The sequence below is a fragment of the Rhopalosiphum maidis genome, chromosome 3 (genome assembly GCF_003676215.2).
Source record: "Rhopalosiphum maidis isolate BTI-1 chromosome 3, ASM367621v3, whole genome shotgun sequence".
NCBI classification, from domain to species: Eukaryota; Metazoa; Arthropoda; class Insecta; order Hemiptera; family Aphididae; genus Rhopalosiphum; species Rhopalosiphum maidis.
Genome location: NC_040879.1, coordinates 23,261,339 through 23,286,782, shown reverse-complemented (window position 1 = coordinate 23,286,782; position 25,444 = coordinate 23,261,339). Strand labels below are relative to the sequence as shown.

The window sequence follows — 25,444 nt, the reverse complement described above, 5'->3', positions numbered from 1 at the left end:
AGTATTCTCGAGCCATGAAACATTAATTAAAATATAATTACCCCTAATATTTTGAATTTTTATAAATATTTACCAATAATACTATAGTGTAGTCATTATTGTTGTCTATGATGTTAAACATAGTTTATTTTTTTATAAACTTTTTTAAATTATTGACATAAACTAATTTAGAAATAATTCATGGTATGTTTATTTCAATTCAGAGAATGAAAAAAAATTATTATCATATTTCAATTATCTTGTATCTAATCAAAGGCTATTCAGTTTTATAAATTTCTCTTTTTATTAGAGCAATCAATATTTATGTTGAATTTTTTTAATTTGTAATTTTATACTTATTATGTTACATTTTCCGTGAATTTAAGTATTATTATTATATTTGTTGTGTAGTTAAATACTTCTTGAGTTATATACTTATACCCATAAGAAATTATGCCTATTATAATAAGAGGAATGCAGCTTTACGTATGCATAGTTAAGTAATTATAAAAAATAAATATATTCGTATTTTATATTTCTTTATAATATTGTCTTTTGTGTTCGCTACGCAGAAGCTACAACTCTACAAGCAACAAAATAAAACAAAAACTCAATGGACTAATCAACATTTCGAACTTAAACAGCTAAAGCTACATCAGCGAACGTCAGGCGCGACTTGGCGAGATCAATATGAAATTATTACGGCAAGAAATCGGATTCTAAAGTCATATGCACACACATTATAACATATATTATATCAATATATATATATATATATATATATAGATATAGATAGAGAGAGAGAGAGAAAGATTAAATATTCCGTGCTACATTAATGTGCGTCAATAAAACTATCAAAATCAATTAATACATACATTAAACACCTCTAGCACTGCAGTTTTAATAGTTCTGAAGTAATTAAATTTCGTACGAAACTTTCGACACACACGAAGAACCACTGCAACAATACAATTGCTGCGGTGGTCATTAAGTTCTAGGGCTATATTAATTGGCGTTTAGCAAATGACTGGAAAATTAATTAAAACAGTATGCGTAATATAATATACACTTATATCTACACATTCTACACACTATACAGTATACACTATAGAATAGCTGCAGGTATTATTAAATCGCCAAGTTTAATAGTAGAAATTCTATAAGTGTGAGTACGTTTACTTAGACCGTTAATAAAATAAGTATTTATGTAATTGTCGTTGGGAGTCAGACGGGAAATAAAAAAATTGCAATATTGAGTATAATATATACTTCTATAGATATAAAATTTCCAGAGATGGAGGGAAAAAAACCGTGAATTTATGTTATTTGCCCAATACCCACACCTCACGCTAATAATATATAATATTACGTAACAGCCAACAGGCCTCTCTAAAAATAATAACACATTATTTTATTATACGATTCACGCGTATTTTTATCATTATTTCGTACATTGACCATAATACGGTCGAATTAAACTATCAAATAACTCTTGCGGTAGCGCGGACATTTTAATTTAAGCAATTAACGACGATTTTTTACAAGGTCTTGTGTAGTCCGTACAACAGCATAATTTAACAGTTAACTACGTAAATTAATGTATATATATTATAAAGTCTAATGAGAGATTAAGTCGCAAATACAGAAACATTGTAAATGGCAGTACTCATACCACATATCAAAAGTTACTATACATGCAAAAATAAAAATACAAACTTTTATTAAGAATTAATATTATGAGTCATACATTTTTTTTCTAAAATTGAATAATCAAAACACCACACAGTACATTGAAGACAGACACCGCAAGGGTAAGTACACGTTAGACATCGATTGATTGTATTCATCAACTTGTCTGGATACACTTGACACGCCATTTATATTAAACGACAAACGTGAATAAACCCAAAATCAGCCGGAAGGAAAACACTAGCTATAATATATTATGGTACACACGTTTTCATGACATGTGGCACGAAAAGATTTTTGGAAGGATGATCAAATAAAAATGAGCGAAAAAAAACTACTCTACAAGTTTCCGGAGATGCTAGCGGGACTAAAAAAAAACGGGTTTATTATTACTATATTTTTTGTAAATCTGGTGATTTTTCTACAGCATTGTATTTTATAATAATGTGCTTAACGCGACGGTGAAATTTACTATCGTTAAAGAAGATGGGTACACAATAGACTATAAGATTATTACACAGAACCTAGGGTAAGTGGTGGTGAGGGATGGCAGTGGTGATCAATGAGTGACAGTACGGGGAAGTGTTCCTCGAACACGATGAACGACGAAACTTTATGATTTTCTTTGGCACGAAGTTCCAATAAATAAACTTATTTTCCTGGTTGAGCCCCGCCCCGTGCCTGAGAGGGACCGCCAGAAGACTATATAGTTACCGCCCGACAAAGGGATCGCACCCCGCGGAAATAAAAATAATATCCTTTGGCCGCAAACGGCGACGTTGTTCGGTGGAGGATGGGTCGCTATTAAGTGAAATAGTTTTAATATCGGTACACTGTAATAAATAATCGCATTGTATGTCGGTGAAGCCGAAAATAATGGTATATATGTATACATAGACGGTCCCGTAATACGTTTCAATGAAAAACGCACAAAGAAAAAATATAGCCTGATCGGATGCGATGTAAAAGTATTTAAATCACGATCAACACCAATAGACGTGTAGTGTTTATTAAACCTCAGTTATTTTGAATCTTTATGTTTTGGTACACAAACAAAACACAAATTATAAATTATTACTATATTTATGTAAACGAATTTTTTTACATAATTATAACTTTATTTATAAATTATTCAATGTGGGTCTGGTTAGGTTAGTCGATTAGTGGAGTCGGTAATCACTGACCGGGCCCTCTGTAAATTAGACTTCTTGAACATTGGGATTCCTACTTAAAAATTGAAATTAGTAAGACATTATTAAATTAATGTACAATACGTGTGTCTGACAATTTTGGCAAAATTCATGAACAAGCTAAACTTTTTACTTAAGTAACAGAAAAAAAATAATTATAATTGATAACAAATAATTACACTAAAACAGTATTACTTGGCAAAATATTTAAAGAAAAAGAAAATACCAAATTAATTATCAAATATAATGAAGTTGTTGACTTCGATATTTTAAAATTATATAAAATATCAACATTTATAGAAAGATACTTAAAACAATACATTACTATAAATAACTTAAAAAAGTCAATAAACATAAAAAATTATTGTAAATAAAAATAAATATAAATAAATATAAGCATATATTGAAAATTTCAAGTATTTACAGTATTCGTTTACTATTTACACCAAAAAAACAAATTTAATTTTGTCAAAAATTGAATTTGCGTAAAAATTCTCGTTTTTTATTAATTTTTATTTTTCCTAATTATAAAAAATAGTTCACTGAGCATTTTAATTTTGACTTTTATAAAATACAAACTGTATCCAATTTTATACCCAAAACCACCGCCAATTTTGAAAATCAAAAAATATTTACTGCCCTAAATGGTCGACAATGGACAAAAAAAAAAACACACACACACATCATTGTAAATCAATACGTTCATTACATTCATTGCTCCGCTTAGAATCTAAAACAAAGTATTAATATTTAATGGGAATAATTAAATCTTTTTAAAGAATTTTAGTGAAACATGGAATAACAATCTATTATTTGCATTATCTTATGATTCAAAGGCAACTTCATCAGAATGTGAAATTATGTTTGATGAATTAGTAGAATCTGAAATAGTAGTGATAAAGATATTAATACTGTAAATTATAAAAAATACAATAATTTTGCAAAATTAGTTTTTATCCAAATTCTTTACTAGAGTTAAAAAAAACTTTTATACTTTAATTATTATCGTATATATTATTAAATACACGACCTTAATTTATTAATATATTTTAGCAACTTAAAATAACTAATTTCTTATTTATCTCTTAAAAATGTATATATATTTAAAAATTATTTATATTATCAATTTTTAAATAAGAGTTGCCATAGGCGCAACTAGACTTCTAAAACGGGGGATGCTAAACTGTTGACAGTTTACCAATTGATGGTATTTCACTTAAATAATAATTGTTAGGTATAAAAAACAAGGGGTGCTAGATTTTAACGTGGGAGTGCTAAAAACCTTTTTGCACCCCTCTAGTTGCGCCACTGAGAGTAACAGCATTAAAATCACAAACAAAAGTAAAATAAAATATATTTTTATAAAAGAGAATTTTAAAACTTTTACTGAGAGACTTTTCATTTATCTATTTGACTAAATATAATGTAGCTTATATGATAGCGTATATAATTAACACACATATACATGAAATAAAGCCAACATTATTCGATTGAAACAAATGAAGTAATTCTTCTGGACCTTTAATATACTATCTATGTGCGAACAATTTTTTCAAAGACTTAAGTAATATTTTGTTAGTTTCACTGACTTTTGAGTAGGATTTTTATATTTTCTTAAAAATAATGTACCTGTAAATATTATATATATATACATACATATAGGCAATACGACAACTGCAAAAAGGTAATAAAACCGAAAATACAAGCAAATAAGCGAAAAGAAGAAAAGCGTGAAGGAACAATTCTTCGGTGAAGAAGTGAAGGGAGGAGCGTACCATGGCATTTAATTTGAAATTTTAATATGTTTATATAAAAATATGCTTAACGAGTTTGCAAATATTGTAATATTGTCATTGTATTTATATACTGTACAAAGAAAGGACAATATACAATATTATTACGATGTTAATGGTGACAACGGAACTTCACAAGGGTACCTAGGCCACAGAGAAAAACGCATGACCAAAGAAAAGATCTTTGAACAAGCAAACTTTATGATTCCATTTAAACCTGATATTCCGCCGACCGACCAACTTATATTTTGCGGTCCAAAAAGAAGCCTTTGTGGTCTCAAACCACTTCTGCTGGCGGTATACTATATAATATCTGTAAGTATTGCAAAAGTACAAAAGAATGATACAGCTGTAATTACCGTGGCAAAATGTTTAAATAAAAATATACGATCTATCAATACAAAATACTAAAAAAAAAAACTAAGAAAATCGAAATACGATAATAACGCGGAACAGCAATACTTTCTAGCATACAATTAATTAACACACCATTTGCCATTATTTTTTGTAAAAGTACCTATACCAGATGAAAAACTTTGTCACCACGCGTAGTTACAGACAACGTTTAAGAAACTAAATAACAATATCAAAATCTATATAAACACTGATAAATTACTATGATATTCAACACTGAGTATTGCAAATTCTCTGAATATAACGAAATGTATTATACATATAATTTGTGAAAATCGAGTAAAACTACTACAATATTTATACGGACCACAAAAACATTATCGGTTTGTATCCTCCACTTCCGGTTGTTGTTTTCGATATGAGTATCACCTTTCAGCACAGACATCTCTGAGACTGACGGATCTGGCACATACTACGTCGTAATTAGCGTGCGACACTATGTCATAAAATGGAGGGGACAGGTAGTTGTATGATATAAATATATAACATAACACGTTTAGACAGTTTGGATGCATGTAATGTTGTTAATGTAAAGCTATAATATGTAAAACGATACATCGCATTCCTATATCAAAATTATGGCGGCATTGATTTTTTTTAACAATAATATTTATGTTTTTAATCAAGTCGATTATAATTAATAGAGTAAAATAAAATATAATATGATCGTGAGGTATCGAGTTTTAATCACCAATGTTGACCAATTTTGTAGTAAATATATACTTAGAGTTTATAAAGCCACTTCAACATATCATATACCTATTGTTTCTAATTTACAATGTTTGTAATTTGTAAATATGTAGCTTAAAAAAATATATGTATTATAATGTTTTTATACGATTTTTAACATATTTAATTCCTACTAATTATTTTACCTTTATAATTAAAAAAAAATATATATATATATCGACTAAAACATCTTAATATAATTTAGTGAAAAAAATGTACGTCCAATGTCTAGCATACACGATTTTGAAGAAACGAATAAGTAAAATGTTAGGTCACATAGGCAAAATTACGTGTCTGACCAGTAAAGCCATGATAATATATTATATAAAAAATGTATTTAAAAAACACTAAAATAATGTTTTAGTGATTATTTTTCCGAAATGTGATGACGAAAACGATAATTAAATATCTGTTTTTATAATTGTTTATAAAAATATTACATAAAACGGCATTATAGCTCCTTTTAAGTAATATAATTATGATTAGGTATATTATAAAATAAAAATAGGTTTTTAAAATATTTTATTAAATATTATTTTTATTTAATTTATCTATATAAATGTATTTCAATATAATGTATTATGTTTGATTATAGAGGGATCTGTACAATATGTTTTTGTCAAGTATGCGCATATTTAATACCTATACCATAACTAATAAGTGATAAGAAAATCGGTGGGATCGATATTAACGAGCCATATTTTCATTGCGATGGCCGATGACACTGTATCCGTATCCCAAATAGGATGTAACATTTAATAGTTAATGGTATATTTTCTTGGATTTAAATGTAAGCTTGGATATATTGTGGCTGTATGTCTATAATAATAACAAAAAATTACTTATGTCTAAGCAAACAAAATATTAATACAAGAAACAAAGCTCCGAATATTAATAGTAAAATTTAGGTAAGTTCTTCTATAGCATTAAAGAATATACAAATTTGAATGGCTTATTTTTTTTTTTTGACGTGGGAAGAGTGCAATTTTAAAATATTTTGGCCTACTTTTAAAAACATTTATAGTTTTTTCTATGTTATGTCATCAAAAATAACACAGTTGAGACGTCTACATTCACCTTATTAATAATTAAACTTAATTGTTAGAATTTTTTCGGCGGAAACAATTTTTAGTATCCTGAATAGTGTTGGAGAATATAATGGCGCAGGCGAAATAATTTAAATAGGTGACAATGAATTACTGAGCGAATTGATTAATTAATAATTATTAATAAGTATCAACAATAAAAATGTATTAAAATACGTTGCTATAATTCTTTTAATTTCTTTAGTTTAAAGATATAATCACATCAAATATACATATTTAAATTATTATTATTGGAATGATTGGACCATTATACAATGTATTATAATATATATTATAACTGAATAATGTGTAATATAATTTTTAAATAATAATAATAAAATAAATTATAATGATAAGGGCTCTTGACACCATGCGATGATAAATAGTAATTTTAAATATAACATTTAATTAAATAATTAATCATTATTATTTTTATATGTGTATTGAATGTGTACTAAAGGTCGACATTAAAACAATGAAATAATATTATAATAAATGTATGATACATATTAATTGAATGGTCCATATGTCGGTTTATGTGCATATCACTCAAACACACAAGTCTGATCATAATGATCTAATAATTTTAAAGCAAGTTATAAGTTTAAATAAGTAATGCAAAATCGACCCCCCCCCCCCACTGACAACGTTGCCATAAAAAAAATACCTAAAGCTCCTTTTTTTAAAAAAAAAATTTTCATACATTACCTTTTACTTTCAATTTTTAGATTGAACAAGATAGTAGTTTCCAGTGTGATTTCTCAAAACAAATAAATTGCTAAATAGTGAAAGATATAAAAATGAAAGGCACCTGCTATTGGCACCGCGAAAACAAAACATTGTACCAAATATATCTCTTATCACTAGGTACTGAATTTTTTTTAGATATAAAGCTGAATATAAGTGGATATTTATGATTGAAAATCCTTTTATAGGTTATTTTTTTTTATTCGAAGAAACAAGTTCGTTTAATGTTAAGGCTAGGAACTTTATGAATTCATTGAACCGAAATTGGGAGACCTGTGAATTATTATTTTTACGGTAAAGGTATTAATTTAGTTCTTATAGATGGCTTTTTATTTTTTGATTAAAAAAATATATACAAATTGAAATCACCTCGGTCTCCATTCGTGACAAATGTATTGTTAAATGCAAATTTAAATGATTTCGAATTTCAATTTTAACAAGTAATAACAGATAAATACAAATAGGGACATACATATTTATTCATATTATTATGACATAAATGCACACTTAATATTCATATATGTAAACTAATGATTTAAATGCAATTTCAGTAACGATCCATATTATTATTATACACACGCTATACTTATGTGTATAATAGCAATGCTATTATATTTTTTTTTCTACCATAAAAAAATAATTAAGTTGGTGTTAACACCAACAGAAGCGAAACCTGTCTAATCAATTGCTGATCCTCGTCCTTCTGGCCATGGTCCATAAAGGATATTCGCTACAAAGTGATAATTATATGTATCATTTACTTAGCCTAAACTACAGAATTCTGTTAGCTACTGTTTAACTTAACTGCAATTTTTAATAAAACAATGTACCTAAATTTGTTCAGTCACCTTTGCCTGTCGTTTTCGAACAAGTCGTCCATAAAATATCAAATGTAAATCTTAAGTAACTCATAAGTCATAACATATAAGTGACGTACCTACATATGTTGGACATTAAAAAAAACCCCAAAACCTAAAACATAATATTCATGCATTATTTAATTATTCTACATATTTTGTTATCTTATATCGTAATAAGAATTAATATAATATATAATTATATTATTTTGTATAAGTATTTAAAAAAATTCCAACCTAGTCCACATAATGCGTTTAATTACGGTGAGCACTCAGTATAAATCATCATGTGTAATTATTTACCGCGTGAGTCTTGTCATCCATATAATACTATTATTATATAATTTAACCACCGAGTATAAACTTTTTAAGCTCCGAGGTTTGCGTTTTTAGCCAAAACAGTCAACTCCTCCTCCCCCACTTCCATACCTTACCATCCAGTGTCGGAGTCTAAAAATAAGTAAAGGGCTTTAATCAGAAGCATTGACACAAATCACCCAAAAATATTATGAGGGGGGCTTAAGCACAAAATACATTTTGGAGAGAACATATCTGTGAGGGGCTTTACCCCTCACATACCACAAGCACTACTCCATCTTTATTAATAAAATAAAATAAACAAATCTAAATTAATTATAACATTTCATGAAAAACAAATTTTTCTATTTATTTAAAATTGAATGACAATGTACGCTTTTTTTAGCATATTTAAATATTTAAAATAATTTATTATAAAGGACTATACTCGTATTATCTCTTTCAATGTGATTAACAGAAAAATCCGATAGCCTTCCTTGATCTTTGTGGTGTCGATGATTTTATTTTTTAAATTACAGAAAAATTCATGAAGCAGATGAAATCGGTAAAACTTAATATAAAGTTAAAACTAAACTAGAATTAATAAAATTATTCCCCATTAGTATCATAATCATAACAAAAATTAGGAATTTCATGTGACGTAAACTGAACATATTAATTAATTATTAATACATTATATTATTAAACAAAATATAACTTTATTTTTTTTTTTTTTTTATAAATGTAACTTTTATTGAAATATTATAGTAATTAAATTATAATAATTATAACCATGCGATTTATGCCAGCATTACAATTCAGGGTACTAAGCCAGCTTAGCACCTCTGCGATTTGCGCCAATGAATTTAATAGGCAAAATATATACATTATATATATAATGCAAATGGTACAAGTACTATTTAGGTAGTAGTAGATTTCATCAAGAGTAATATTTTTCAATTAGTTCATTTTTCGAGCCATTAAGGTGGTAAACATTTTTTTCCAAAATATATGATAGGTATTTGATAAGATATTAATTAACGTAGATAATTGATTTCGAACCAATATATATTTAAGTTAAATTCTATTTATCAACCCATTTTTACTTTTAAATTACTTTTTTTGTGTTTAATATATTTTTTTACGAAATAATATGTATATCATTTACACAGTATATTTATGATTAAATTATAATTCCCCATTTTTTTTTCATTTTTTTCTCGTGTATAATTAAATATCTCGTATAGATCATGAAATAGAACAATTAATATATTTCAATTTACTAGCTAAGTGCTAAGAAGTAAGAATAACCTTTTAATAGCCATTAATTAATTTGCTTATATATTAAGTAGGTATATAAAATTAAAAAAATTAAATGCCAATTTCTAGATTTTTTAAAACAATTGTTATTTTTATTTTTTTGGATTCTTAGTTTTAAATCACAACAACATCCGAACACTAAATCAATATGTAGATTGTTATTCTACTGCAGAATCAGTTTGATGGTATTCGTCTACGGACACGGTTTTTATTGATGCCCTTTGCCCTTTTATAATATATAATTTTGCAAGTAGGTATATCCGATGAGTGTTGTTGCGTGGTCGTTCGAATCGTTCACCTTCGAAACGGTGATAATACTGTTGTTTTGTACGACGTTTAAAAAATATTCATAAATATCACGTCGATAGGAAAATTGCACATATTTCGCGTTCTTGCAAACGAAAAAAACAGCAATATTTTTTTGACCTACATATAGCACTGGAAAAACTAGGAACAGTTTAATAATTCTATTGGTACCATTATTTAATATATTAGTGGATTCGATTATTTATTAATCTATCAATTATATTATAACTGTATCAAAAGTGCACGTTTCTCACTAAACCTATTAATACCTCAAGTTGTAAAACATCGTTTTATTTTAATTTTTTTTTTTTAAACAATTTATAACTCATATAAGAACTACCATGGATCAAGAAAAACTAAGTAATCTAGCTATTATACAAACTGAAAAATGCAGAACTTAATATAGAACAAGTCGTTGATGAGTTCTAATTACAATAGTTCCCGTAGTTTAAACTAATTATAATTTATTATAATCATCATATTATTAAACTTAAAACTTGAAAAAATACTATATTACAATTTATAATCAAAAGTTAACTTCTTAAAGTACTTAATCTAGGAACGAAGGAACTAGCCTACATGAGAAAAATATCGTGGTTTTAAAGATATGGTGACGTAACCCTACAAGTAGAAGGTGACTTTAAAATAATAATGCACAACATATTTTATGGGTTATACAGAAATTTAAATAAATAATTGAATAATTACCATAAATAAAGTGCATCGACTTATTTAGGTAATTATGTGAATAGATTACAGCAGGGAGGTTAAGTGTATATATAATGTGCACGGTGCATTATTAATTACGCGTCGGTATACACAATTACAATACACTTATTAACGACATATCCGAATCATGACCAAAAATGTTAATAATTACCTAAATAAAACAATTCTGTGCAAGTAATTACCGAAATGTAGTAACGTCCAAACGTGTTGTTGAGAAGCCTATTGTCGGTAGTAGAAAATAGCAACAGCTATAAAGATACTTGTTCGACGGATAGATGACAATAATATTATATAATAATACATTTATATGTATTTAATACGTCATGTAAACCTAACCAATAATATTATATCATTATAATATATTATGTATTGTCTAGTTGTCTCCCTCAATTGACTATTTACTAATCTACCGACTACAATCTTATAAAATTTACTTTTAAAGAAAACCCTTGAATACTCTCAATAGTCTCAACTAATAAATACTATTATAACGGATATACTCAAAAGTATTTAAAATTCGTTATAAATACTTTTTTAAACATATTTTATTAAACAAATATTTAAAAAAAACATTAAAATACAAATACAATTCTTTAAACGTTTCAAATACAAACAAGTCGTAATAATTTCCATGTTTTAATTATGTGCTCGCAATTGAATATTTTAAGTAAAATTATAAACATGGTCTTATGACTGTATTATTATCAAACGGCAAACATTGTAGGTACGTATACTCGAATACTTAATCGAACTACCCAGCCGCTTTTACAACAACATATAATATAATGCGTAAATGCGTTTCGTGTTTTTAATTTCTCATGTAGTTATAACTTATAACTTATAACTAAGACAGTATATGCTCACTCGATATTACCGCGTGCAGTAATACATCGATAAACTTGGTTAGAAGTAGAACAATAACGTTTTACGACCGACCGTTAACTGCGATATCCATCCACAGACACATATTAGGTATGTAAAATAATATATAAATACATATTGTCATAGACATAGGTATAGCCGTACATAATGTATACTTCACAACTCCACAGGTTAGGTACCAACTATTTGGTTATCATCGGCTGACTAAGCTTTTAATATTATACTAATATAAAATAAAAAATAATGTAATAAATGCTTAACGTACAAAAGACTATAGAGGTATAAATATTAAATTTAAATTTTCTGAATGTGATTAAAATTATTAATAATCAAACGGACGTGTTTAATATACAGAATTTCTTATCTTATTACGTGTTCTTATATTACGTCATTTAATTTTATTTATTTATTTTTAAGTCAATTCATAAATAGGTAAAATCGACCTAAACTGTTAATTGTGTATATATAAAGTAAATTCAATATAATATATATTCCTATTCCAGATTTCACTTCCACGAATAACGTTCGATCTAATCGGTCAATAATATATATTATATAATATCAAATTATTATAATTATTCATACCTATCGGCTATAGTTGATTGTTTCGTTTTTTTTTTGTTACAGAAAATACTGATTTATAAACTTTATTCACTTTATAATATACTGATATTTGTACATACACTAATACATATTTTATCAATTGGTTGTAATCATTGGGTAACCGATTAATTATAAAAATAAGAATAATTATGGAATAATACGGACAAGATACTCAGACCGGAAGTTGGTAGCTTATCTCGATTCACTCACTTCAATGCAAGATAGTGGTGTATTCGGTGTACCGTAACTGCGTATGCATCGTGACCATTTTATAATATATCATCTTAACTCCCACATATAAGGTTTTTTTTTAACTCCGCACATAAGCTTTTTATTTTTTTATTGTTTAAATACAATTTGTGTTTTATTAAAATTAAATAAAAATAATATTACATAAGTAATACCGAAAACAGCATAATCTAAACGATGTATCACTAACATTTATATCAATTATTTTAAATCTGTAGGTAGTTATAACTAAAAACTGATTATACAATGGATTCCGCTTAATGTGGGCAAAATGGTCTGGTCCCAATATAAATGTATATTAACAAGGTTAAAAAAAACTGCGTAATATAGGCACTCGATTCGGTTTAGGTGGGCAATTTTTATTTTATTATAGTGTTAGAATATACACATATGTATTTAAAAACAACTAATTTAATCGGGTTTCGTCATATCTATGAGATTGTGTTTTTTTCGAAAGTAATAAAAAGCACTAGGTACCATTTAAATCTTAAGACCCTTTTCTGCATATTGTACCAAAAATGGGACAAATTAGTTTTTCGTAGTTTTTATTGTTGAAAATAAAGTAACAACATTACGGCCAGCTACTTACATCTACCTAGCAGTAAAATTATGAACTTCAGATGAAAAATAAACGACTGAAAATATTATTGTTGTGCAAAGTGAAAACCTACCCACTTTATGTTACAACAATAACAATTAGATACTAATGATACTACCGATCGATGGTAAAAAAAAATCTCTTGTAGTACATTTTGTCCAAAATATTTTAAAAATATGTATAGATTTTTAAGTATAATACATATTCAAATATTCAAATATATCATAACCTAATTATGTGCAAAAAATTAATCCTTAATCAACTTTTAGGGTAGTTTTATTTGAATATTTTTTAAATATTTTTTCCATCCTCCTGGTGTTTTTTACAATAAGTACATTTGTATCGGAAAAAATAAAAATTCATGCAGAAAGGGATTTTGTTGACTTTTTTTGATATTATAATTTTTTTTTTTTTTAACTAATTTCGGTTTTTATGGGCAACCGCTTAATGTGGGCAAACAGGATTGGTCTTAACGTGCCCACATTAAGCGGAATCCACTGTATAATAAAAACAATAATAACCAATTATTACAACAAACATCGTCGTTGTCAGTATAAAATTAAATTTAATAAAATTATAATGCAAATTAAAATTTAATATTATTAAATGAAGCTAAACTGTTTACAAAATTAAATCTATCAACTTGGTTGACTTCATATAATTATGTTATTTTATTTATAAATTGCATATTAGTTTTTGGTTAAGTTCTAACTTTATCTTACTTTCATTATTATTGGCAGAATTAATTCGTATGTAAGAATTCGTCTGCGTAACCAATACATTTTTAATAAAAACTGCAATATTTGGATGAACTGAAGTAAATAAATCACCAAAATTGGCATGAAAAGACTCACACTCAATTATATAAATTTGTAATAACTTGTAATTTAAAATAATAATAATTTAAGCAACTACTAGTTAGAGAACTGATCACTGTCGATTCGTTGAATCACAAAGACATGGTAAATTAATCGGTACACGAATATGACTTTGTAGATATAATAGTTTAATTTTAATTTCAACTTAGTACACCGATATCGCAATATCTTAATTTATTTTATGGCATGTGGACATATCTTGGTGTTAAGAATATTTTTAAAATGTGGAGCGTTCATTTTTTCGACATGCGGAAATACGATGCATGCGGAGCTACGGATTCACAAAATATTTTTATTCATGCGGAGCTACGGTACGTCCGGCATATTATGACATCAGGCTTGAAAACAATAATTAATCATTGCATTTGGAAAATCGAATTAACTATTATTTGATAAAGAGGTTTAAAACCATACTAACTCGCATTTCTCAAAAAAGATTCAATCATACTCTTTATAAATTTACGCATTAAAACTATTGAGGAATTAAAAAACGTCAGATTTTAAATTACAATCTAGATTATATTTTCTAACAAAACTAAAAAATTATTAATAAATTAATTCCAGTAAGTTTTATAAAATATAATATTATTATATTCTTTTTGACATAGAACGACGAATAATATTGACTATAAAGACTATAAAAGAAATTTTTTTACACAAGCATAGATTATCTCAAGCTCTTGAGATTTGATTATAAAGTATTCACTTTAACGTCAGTCATAGTATTACTTTTATAAGCTTTTACTAGTCCTTTGAAAATGATATTTTGGTTTTGTCATAAAGATCCAGTCAAATTATATTATAATATGATTTGACGAGTTAGTTTTTTCCATTACAATAATGTCAGTAGACGAATTCCAATAATAATGAGAAAACTCTGTTTGGATTAACTGACAACCTAGAATTTTCGATCTTCATTCACTACAATTATAATCTCCAGATAAATTCCCAAAGCCGCTCATTTCAGACATGAGTCAATAATTACTTTATTCGTCCTTCGGAATTGTCGTTTTATTTATTTATTTTTTTTTTTTTGAATATTCTGAATATTCTATATGTTGCATGTACTATATATAAAGTAAAAGCATTTTTTAAACAATAAACTAAAACACACAACAAATTTCATGGGTATTATTGCTATTTACACGCGAAACCCTTCACAGTTATTAGACAATTTGAAACATGACTGAAAAAAATTTTACTCTTTAATTAGTCTTTTTAACCGGAAATGTTAATTTTCTTTAGTGACATTTATATTTTTTACGATACAGGTATCGCATATATTTGGGAAATCACGAACACAATCATATACATTTTGGACCTACATCCAATACTATAAATCAAAAATTTAGGGTGAAAAACATTTGACCTGAAACCTTAATGACATATTATTTAAAATGATATTGACAATTTCGTATAGGTACCTAATAAAAAAATAGTATCGGTAAGTTATCGTTGTGTTGCAGCTGTGTCATTCAAACGATATAATAATAACAAAATATGATAATATTATATAATCATAATAATTATTTATAATATTAATAATAAAGCGTATTCTATATAATACTTCTACACATACTGCATACGCAATATAAAATAAAGATAAATATGTATATCTGGCGTATTAATATTATTGCATTTATTGAAACGATGACGTTTTTCGACAGATTTCTAGTAGAATTGTAAAGAGTACCCATAAGATTATAAATAATATATATATATATATTATTGCAAATATTATATACATAATACGTCAGTATATGTATTAAATATTAACTATAAAAGTTACTGAAATAATAATCAAACATCAGACGTAAAAAAAAGTTATAAATTATGTATCTATAATAATATTATAGTTCCAACACCGTGTCAGTTTTTAAGCTACGCACTATGTAATGTAATAATATTAATAACGTTACGAAATATAAAAAACCAAAACATATCAATTAGTCTATAGGAAAAAGCACACAAATCATATTCTATATTATAAAATGTATTTATAATGTATTTAACGACTTAAGTAATATCAGTACAATAATATAATATATTAATTTAATCACACACGCAAAATGCGCATATACACATGGATTGTCTGTCGGTGCCCTGGATGGCTATATTCGCCGTTTTACTGACGCAAACCCATAATATATATGTATATATATATGTGTGTGTGTGTGTATATATATATTTGCGGTGACCTTTGTACATTATTATATTTACGTGTAATCAAAACAATAAAATATCTCTGCGGCGGCAATGATAAACGAGTCTACGAAAAAGATTTTATATAAGAAAAAGAAGACTAGAAAAAATAAAAAAAAAAGCATGCGAGCCGTAGAATAATCGTGTTGTACTTATATATGGACCTATTATTAATTGGGCTATATTATTAGTAAGACAATAATAGTTTTGCAAAATCCATTATTGTTATCATTACTGTTATTAGCATTATTATTGCAATACACACAAAAACACATAGGTACGTATTATAATAAGACGAAACATTAGTGTAATTGAATACATATTACAGTACCGTACATTATTGTTGTAGTACATATTTACAGTGTTCGCAAATAGGAATAAAACGTTTTTGGAAAAAAAAAACTGTCCAAAGCTACGTTATTATAAAATTATCATACACTTCGACCACTACATCAATTATATTATACACATAATCCGATAAAGGAAATTATGTGGAGGAAATTTGTTTCAAGCACTGGAAATCGAACACATCGCGCTAATTGCTAATATATTATTATAACACTAATAAAATAGTAACATTTTTAAGAAACAGCTACGGGCGATCTTTCCTGTTATATTTTAAATTAATTTTTACGATTACATTTTCTATGGTTCAAAATGATTTATTTATTTTAAATATAATAACAATGATGACGACAAACGATTTGGAACGTTTTTTTACGCTTTCAAGCGAAATCCACCGCACGGAATATATTTTGTTCGGAAACTGTCAAAAGTTCACGTCACATTCGTACAACATATTCCCTACTTCAACCCACCTCACTGTATTACGGAAACACAGCATTTTGACGACTTCGGATTTGATCATTTGATGAATAACAATATATAACTGGTAGCAGATAATCTAACTAGGTATTTATGGACAATCCCTACATTATTATCAAATTAATAATTGTCATAAACGGATCGTGATAATAATAGCTGTGAATATTAGTAGTGATTACTGATTTGCGACCCAAACAATCACTACAAAAAGTCTGATTCGAAAATCAGCCTAGGTTTTTTTTAGGTACGTTATAACAAAATTACGACCTGGGTTTATAGCATTATACCTATTCTAGTATTCCTAGTTGCAACCTTACTAATATTAACCATTTTAATATGATAATATGTCAAATTGTACCTATAATATTATCATTAACTGTTTAATAATAACGACAGTAGAACATAATATAAGATTATAATTTATTAATTCAGTTTTATATTAATACTTATTATGTTATATTATCGTTGACTGTTAAATAATAACAGATGCAAACTAAGAAAATATGAAATTATAAAAAAAATATATGATAACAAAGTTAAATAAAAATAAAATTACTTTTTTTGACAAGTATCGAAGTACTTAAATACTTATTTAATTTTAGAAACTGTTTCATTTTAGGCTTATTTCAAAAATCATCGTCGTTTTATCGAAGTACAATAATATGTTCATTAATATAATTAATAACAACATTGATAATATCAATAAAAACAATATATTGTAATAAATGATAGTGGTATAAAGTAGTTAATAAAGTAGGTACGAGTACAAATATTATATTATAATAAATATAACTGAATTACAACTACACGTTGTCAGATAATATTCGTTTAATATATTATACTAACTATAATAATATAAATTTAACATTGATTTCGGTAGAATAAGCGATAAGCTGCACACAGTTGATTATTTCGAAAGAGCATTGTGAAACAACACTACAAAGGCAACATAGATTTATTGTAATATAATGTGGAAGATATATGAACAATATAATGATAATTTATCAAAATATATTTAATAATTTTAAAAACTAACCATAATATAATCAAAGCACATTGGACATTTATAAAAATTATCACGAAGTATATTAGGTAATTGAAAAAAAAATAATTACAAAATATCTAAGTTTTGAATTTTCAATTGGATTTTTGTATATTTATGATGTATTTATCAAATATCCAAATCATTTCTAAGCATAATAGCTACATAATAAAAATATATTTATGGTATTAAGTTATCCAAACGTACACATACATAAGTAATAATATACATTTTTTTATAAACCTAATTTATGTATTAAAAAAACTTAAGTTTTTATATTTTTTTAAATAATATTTTAACGATTTCAATAATGAAAAATGAAAGCATATTTAAGTGCATATTTTAATGTAGTTTTAGGCGTATAACGTATGGACTTTGATAATATGATAATATTATAATAATGCATACAGACAGTTATGTAAATACGTGTCAATATTTGAAGACGAATACGCAAAACGAACGGTAGTATAGACTAATACGCACTTGAAATTAGGCGCAGCTCGAAAATATCTTATTAGTGTTTAAAAAAACAAACCTTATTTGATAATAATAATGATGGTAAAAACATCATGGTTAAACATTTTCAAAAAAAAAATTACGACAATATTAATGTTGTTATCGTCGTTGCCATTAAAAATAACATAACATAAATTATTATTTTGTACACAATAATAATAATAATATAACATATTACTTGCGACATGGTAGGGTGCAGCATTGTCGCAGGCTAAACGATATTGACGTATTGTTATATTATTTTCGTTAGTGTTGGACTAGGGAAAATGGATCAAATGTCTACAGGCAACGGAGGCAGCAGTTTATCATATTTATTTCGTAAAAAGTGAAAGAAAAACGTAGACAATAATAATTGTTTTTGTATTACTTCACGGGCGATAAAATGATCGCTCGCGGTCGGTCGGATGACGAAAAAAGATATCTAATGTTAATAATAATAATATTAGTAATAGAAAAAACTAAATTTTCGAAATCGTATTATTCGTTTTTTTCATATAAAACGATACCTATAACACGTAAATATAAGTAGCTGTTGGTGGAATACGTTTTGTAATGGGTACGGCCGCTATTATGATATAATATTGCGGCGACGGTCGTCGATAGGAGTGGCGGTAGCGGCGGAGAAAATTAAAAGCGACACAAGGACGCGGTCTTGTATTACCTACACAGTATACAATACACATTGCAGGCGTGCGCTGCAGACCTTCCAGGCCAGGAGGGGCAAACACAACAACGCCAGAAAGTATCGAATTAATACCATCGTAAAATTGATAAATTTCAACGTATAGGTAATTGAAAATTAAAGTATCAAACGTTCTTATAAAAACGAGTTTTTTTTTTAATGAACTATATAATATTGCTGTTATCCATGAAACGATAATAATACATTTCTCGATTAGTTAATTTGAGAATTTTTCAAATTTTTAGACAAAACGTACGTGTGCGTTATGTGCGTCTAGAACCGGATTGAGGGGGACTAAGTGGGCTATATCTCAGTCTCCCTCACCAAAAAAATATTATGGGCCTGCAGATTTTCTACAATTATAGATATACATTTAAAAAAAAAATTATCTCAACAATATTTATTTAAAGATACATTCATATTGATCATCTGAAATAATTGTCTGCAAGCTAAAGAAACCTGGGTTATATTTATTATCTGATTGTGACCTAATTCATTCTTTACGACAGTTTATGATTCACGAAAGAAATAACGATGAAAAGTATAATAATTTTACTCAAAATTGTAAGTACAAAAATTATAGACAACTATGAAGACGTTGGTAAAAGAAAACAAAGACGATGTAAAAATCAAACTATTTTAAGTGAGAAAAAAAAGTTTGAAGTCAATACTTTCATTGTTAATATAGATAATCTTTTTCTTTCTCAATTCACATTTTTATTTAACTTTAAAACTGACAATGAACCAGACATTAATTAATTAAATAACTGTATTCATTTTTACCATAATCGCGATATCGATGATAACTTGAAAACAGAAATACCTCATTTTTATCATTAAATCAAAACAGTTTCTTCACATATTGACAATAAGGTGCTATAGCAAAACTTTTTTTATAAACGAAATATTATTGATGATTTTCCAAATATTGCATTGAGATTATACCTGACAATACCGTTCAAAATTGTGAAGCAGAATGTTCATTTTTAAAGCTGGCTCTAATTAAAAATCGACTATGATCTACACAGATTGAAGATAGGTTGAAAGCATTAACAGTTATGTCAGTTGAGAATTACAAAATGTAAATAACTCTCAATTTATGACTTTTTAGATACTTTTGTATCAAGTGAATCTAAAATATTTTAAATAATCATTTGCTTGTATTATTGTTTTATTGCCATATATTTTATATATTTTAACTGCAGTTAATTAAATTGTATTTTTTAATAAATTAACTATGTAATGTAAAAAAATATTTTTCTTATTCAACTTATAAATATCAATTGATTCATTATTATAAAAATACTTTTCTTTTTAAATTAGAGCCCCCAAAAATAAATTAGCCTAGGTCTACTTTATTTCATTAATCCGGTTATGTGTGCGTCCCATTAGTGTTTACTAAAGCGAATACAAATGAAATACCTACGACGGAAAAACTGATGCTACAAAATCAGTCAACGTGACTGTGTACATTTCACAGGTAGGTACTTCAGTGATGTTTACAATCCTACAATGCAATTTGAAAAATAACTACAACCCGCGCTTATTTTTCAATAATTCATATAGATATATTATTCAAAATACATACATCGCAATCTCGAAACACTTTTTGTATCCTTTACCAAACGACCACGTAATGATAAAAAAAATTAAACATAAATCTTGCAAGTTTGTTATATCACAGACTACGACAGCGAGCTGCCGCCTCTTCGAACAAGCCCAATAACAGTAAATTATTATAATTATTATTAGAAGTAGTAGTAGGTAGAAGTATTTATTGTTAAGGTGCCATAATACATTATTATCGTTGTATTGTCGAGTGTTAAATGCAACGAAATCCAATTGACCGACGACATGTATAACACTAATGTATACAGACTACAGACCGATCAAATAAAGTAGGTAAATGGTAATAACAAATACAACAACAATACGTTTACGAGAAAAAACACTTATATAAATAATATAATCAGTGACGAAGTTATATTATTATTACTATTATTATTATCGGGTTTTAAGGCCGTTTGTCGGTAGCGCACGAATTAAATGCGAAGAGACAGATGCGGTGGCACTGTGGCAGCTTACTGTACGACGCGAATGCAAAACCTGCGACCGAAACCGGGAAATCAGCTTTAGAAAATCCATCAGGTGTCACCGCCTCAACCGCTACCATATCGCGACAAATGAAAATGTTTACGGGTAAACATCAATCGGTTATAGCCTATAGGTATACAAAGTAGAGGTGGTTTTAACCAATGTGGTGCAGCGGCCGTTACAGCGATATTATCCATGTCCGTGTGCCAGTTTTTTATTCATCTATTTATTTTTATACACATTTTTTGCCACGCTATTGGTTTTTTTACTGCCTATACGTACCGCAGCACAAGAGATTTGTACGTCTAGAAATGATAAAATATTACTATACGTCACCGTCGTGTCAGCCGTAGCGCGGACGTGTTTTGTCATCGACGCGCACCGCAAACGAATAATAATATATCGTCGCAGCCGGAGAAGTAGAAGAGAAAAAAAATCATCACACACATCGCAAATTATTTGTCTAGCGTGCTATGATTAATAATTATTCGATATTCGTGCAGTGCGTGACATTCACCAGCTCCTCCCGAAATTGGCACGACTGAAATACATCATAACATTGAATGATGTACATCCCCCCTAATAATATAACAATGATAACAAGTATTAAAACTTGGAAATGTATGCTTAAGGTTAACCAAAAAATCATAGATCAAAGACTTTTAACAAAATATAATATTTATATGTAGAAGTATTCGGGCATTTTTTTTCATTAATTATTATTATTAATAAATTATATTTTATTTATTTACAATGTTATAACACAATAATTATTGTTAATTATTAATTAAAAACGATTAATCGTGTAAGAAATTTTCGAATTAGGTACTATAGTACTTACAAGAATAAACAAAATCAAATAAAAACCGAAAACCCAATGCCTTTTTGAAACCGTTATAACGACGACGTTTGTTTGCGGCCCGTCTGTGCATAAGTACGAGTTTTCATTATTGCATTCTCGGGCATTACTCACGAAGACACGAACGTTGTAAAAGTTTTGGTAATAGCAGCGCAGTTATATATAATAATATGCCGTTTCTAAAGTACTATAATATACATTATACAGTGTGTCCCAAAAGTACTATATAGTCCCAAATGCCTCCGTGACACATTAATAATATATATTATATTCAGAAGCAAGTTTTTCAACAGAACATGTGTAAGAAAACTCCAACTTAACTTAAAATTGTTCACAAGACTGATTGAAAATATCAGCTTATATAATTACGGTATTGATTTCCGCGAAGATGATCAAGGCGATATGGGAATTTAGCTGTACATTTATACTTACTATAATAATCAATAAATATAAAACTTATAATTTTATCTATAATAATATTATTGCATTTATTTGAAACCGAAACGTGAATTTTCCGGTAATATCAACTTTTTTAATACTATTAAAACTTAAAATAGTTGTCGTGATGATGACATTATATGGGTAACGGCCACCCCGAAAATAAAATACAAATACATAATTTTCTGATAATGGGGTGGAAGTAGGGTTTCTATAAATACTGAGGTCGTTTTCAGTTTTCCATGAACGGTGAAAGCAACCCTATTTAATAATACAATAACATTCTATTCTGTCGATGTACCAGTGCTTGAAATTCGAAAAAATCTGTTCGAATTATAGGACATAGATAACACTAGGAGGAAATAGAAAATACAATATTATAAGATGGAATCAAAGGCGGCTTCCTAAAGTCTGATTCTTAACGAACCGTAGCGTAGATCAATTATTGAACGAAACTAACCGGTTGAACAGCATTAATAATATTGAATTATAAATATTATTGTAAACAAAACAAAATAATAAATAAAGCACAATTTACGCGCCCTAAATGGGCACGACGGAATCGACTACAATAATTCGACACTTAAGGTTTTCGTTTACGCGCACTCCATATGAAATTGTATTATTACAAGGCGAGTGACTTACACTCAAACAGGCGGATAAGCAGGCACTATGCTCATTGTATATAGGCACACGCGTGTTTTATATACATTTTATATTTTATATGTGGACGGTTTGTACTCACGTGCCAAGCAGGTCTTTGACGTCGTACTTGTCTTCGATGGACTGCGACTTTTCCGCGTCCTTCTTCGTTTTCTTAGACACGTCTTTTTTGCCGAACAGCGGCATGGCGGCTGTGCGTAAGAATTCTTTTTCGGCTCAAAAAACGGAGAACGGGAGGTTGGCTGGCAAAAAATAAACGACTAGGGGAAAATATTCTTCTCGGTCTAGGAGCGCATGGCAAACGACCAAAGGGGTTATGGAAAATTCTTCGCGCGCGGTAAACGAACAGATTCACACACGGAATATAGTATATTACTACAGGTAAATTTTCAATAGGCGAACTTTAACTAATCGCGGTCGGTTTTCCCGACGAGCCGCGACAACAACAATAATAATAGTAAAATTATTTCGTTGTTTTTTTTTTTTTTTGTAATGTCGCGAGCGCGTGAACAGCGATTATTGTCGAGAGATGACCGTCGTCACGTCAGTGCGGTACGGCTGACGCGATACCACTGTCGAGTGTCGGGCGAACAGCCGCTGAACCGTGGAGGAGGCGGCGGCGGCGGCAGCGAACCGTACTGGCGCGCTGCTACTGCTGTTGGCCGAGCTTGGTGGGAACCGCGAGTTGTCAGTACGTAGTATTATAATTTATAATATTATAATACCTATGTACAATATAATAATACTATATTATTTTCATTTCGCTTCTCCGCCAAAGCATCAACTCAATCCAACTGAAATTTCTTCGAAAATAATATTGTTTATCTCTATTTTTAAACTTTCGAGAAGTACACATTAAGCATTAGATAATATTATAATTAGGTTTATACTTTATAGAGTATGTACTTCTTCCCGAATAGAACGTTAAACGATAGCCGATAAGTGCAAATAATATTATGACATACCGGTACCGGTGAATATAGTTTATACATTAAACATGGTACCTATTCGGAATTAAAAATCAACCGTTTTCTTGGTATATGTTGTTAGTATTACTATACTCATATTATGTCTTCCAACAAATGATTATAATGATATCACGACAAATTGTATCCTATAAAACTTATATCTTTACTAAAAATTTAAGCCGTTTCGCGTGTTTTCTTTACTAAGAATCGTATAAAGTTTAAGGGATTCCGTTTATCTATTTTGTGTCTAATTTTGAGAAAATATTTTGAAAATGTATATACTAGATCAATAATATATGAAATCATTTTAAAACAGACGAAAATTGACAAAAGTAGTATTCATAAAATTGAATTATTATCTGAAAAATGAAATTAAGTCAAACATATCGTCATCATTACAACTATACCTGTTAATTTGGTACTTAAGTCTTAAAACAGATATGTAGATACATAGGTTTATAGATATGTACAGCATGTACAGGTACATACAGTAATTACAATTTAATATGGATAGTGATACTGGCAGTTAAACCTTTTACTCACTTAATAGTTAATACCATCAAGATTTTTTTGGTATTAAAAAGACATTTTAATAGTTATATGATTATTATGATAGGTATCAACAGGAAGTTAAACTGTAATTTTAAGGGGCTTGATATAGGCAATTTAATGAAAATTGACCTAGTAATTACTAATTACCAATTCAAAGCGTTGCACATTTTTCTTACCTAATTATGGTTATATTGTAGAAAATGTATTAAAAACATGTTGATACATTCATGCAAATCAGCTATTACTATACCCCCAATG

General features: G+C 28.0%; 1 protein-coding gene across 4 annotated transcripts in view; it reads right to left on the bottom strand.

The window, feature by feature from the left end:
• The window catches only part of LOC113559447 (calcium/calmodulin-dependent protein kinase type 1), a 340,687-nt gene extending 316,461 nt beyond the window's left edge, over positions 1-24,226 (bottom strand). For all 4 annotated transcript variants that reach the window (XM_026965283.1, XM_026965284.1, XM_026965282.1 and 1 more), the window contains exon 1: positions 23,749-24,226. In XM_026965283.1, the coding sequence (XP_026821084.1) occupies positions 23,749-23,852 (104 nt within the window). In that variant the 5' untranslated portion in view covers positions 23,853-24,226. The remainder of the gene's footprint in view (positions 1-23,748) is intronic.
• Between the last annotated feature and the right edge of the window lie 1,218 nt (positions 24,227-25,444).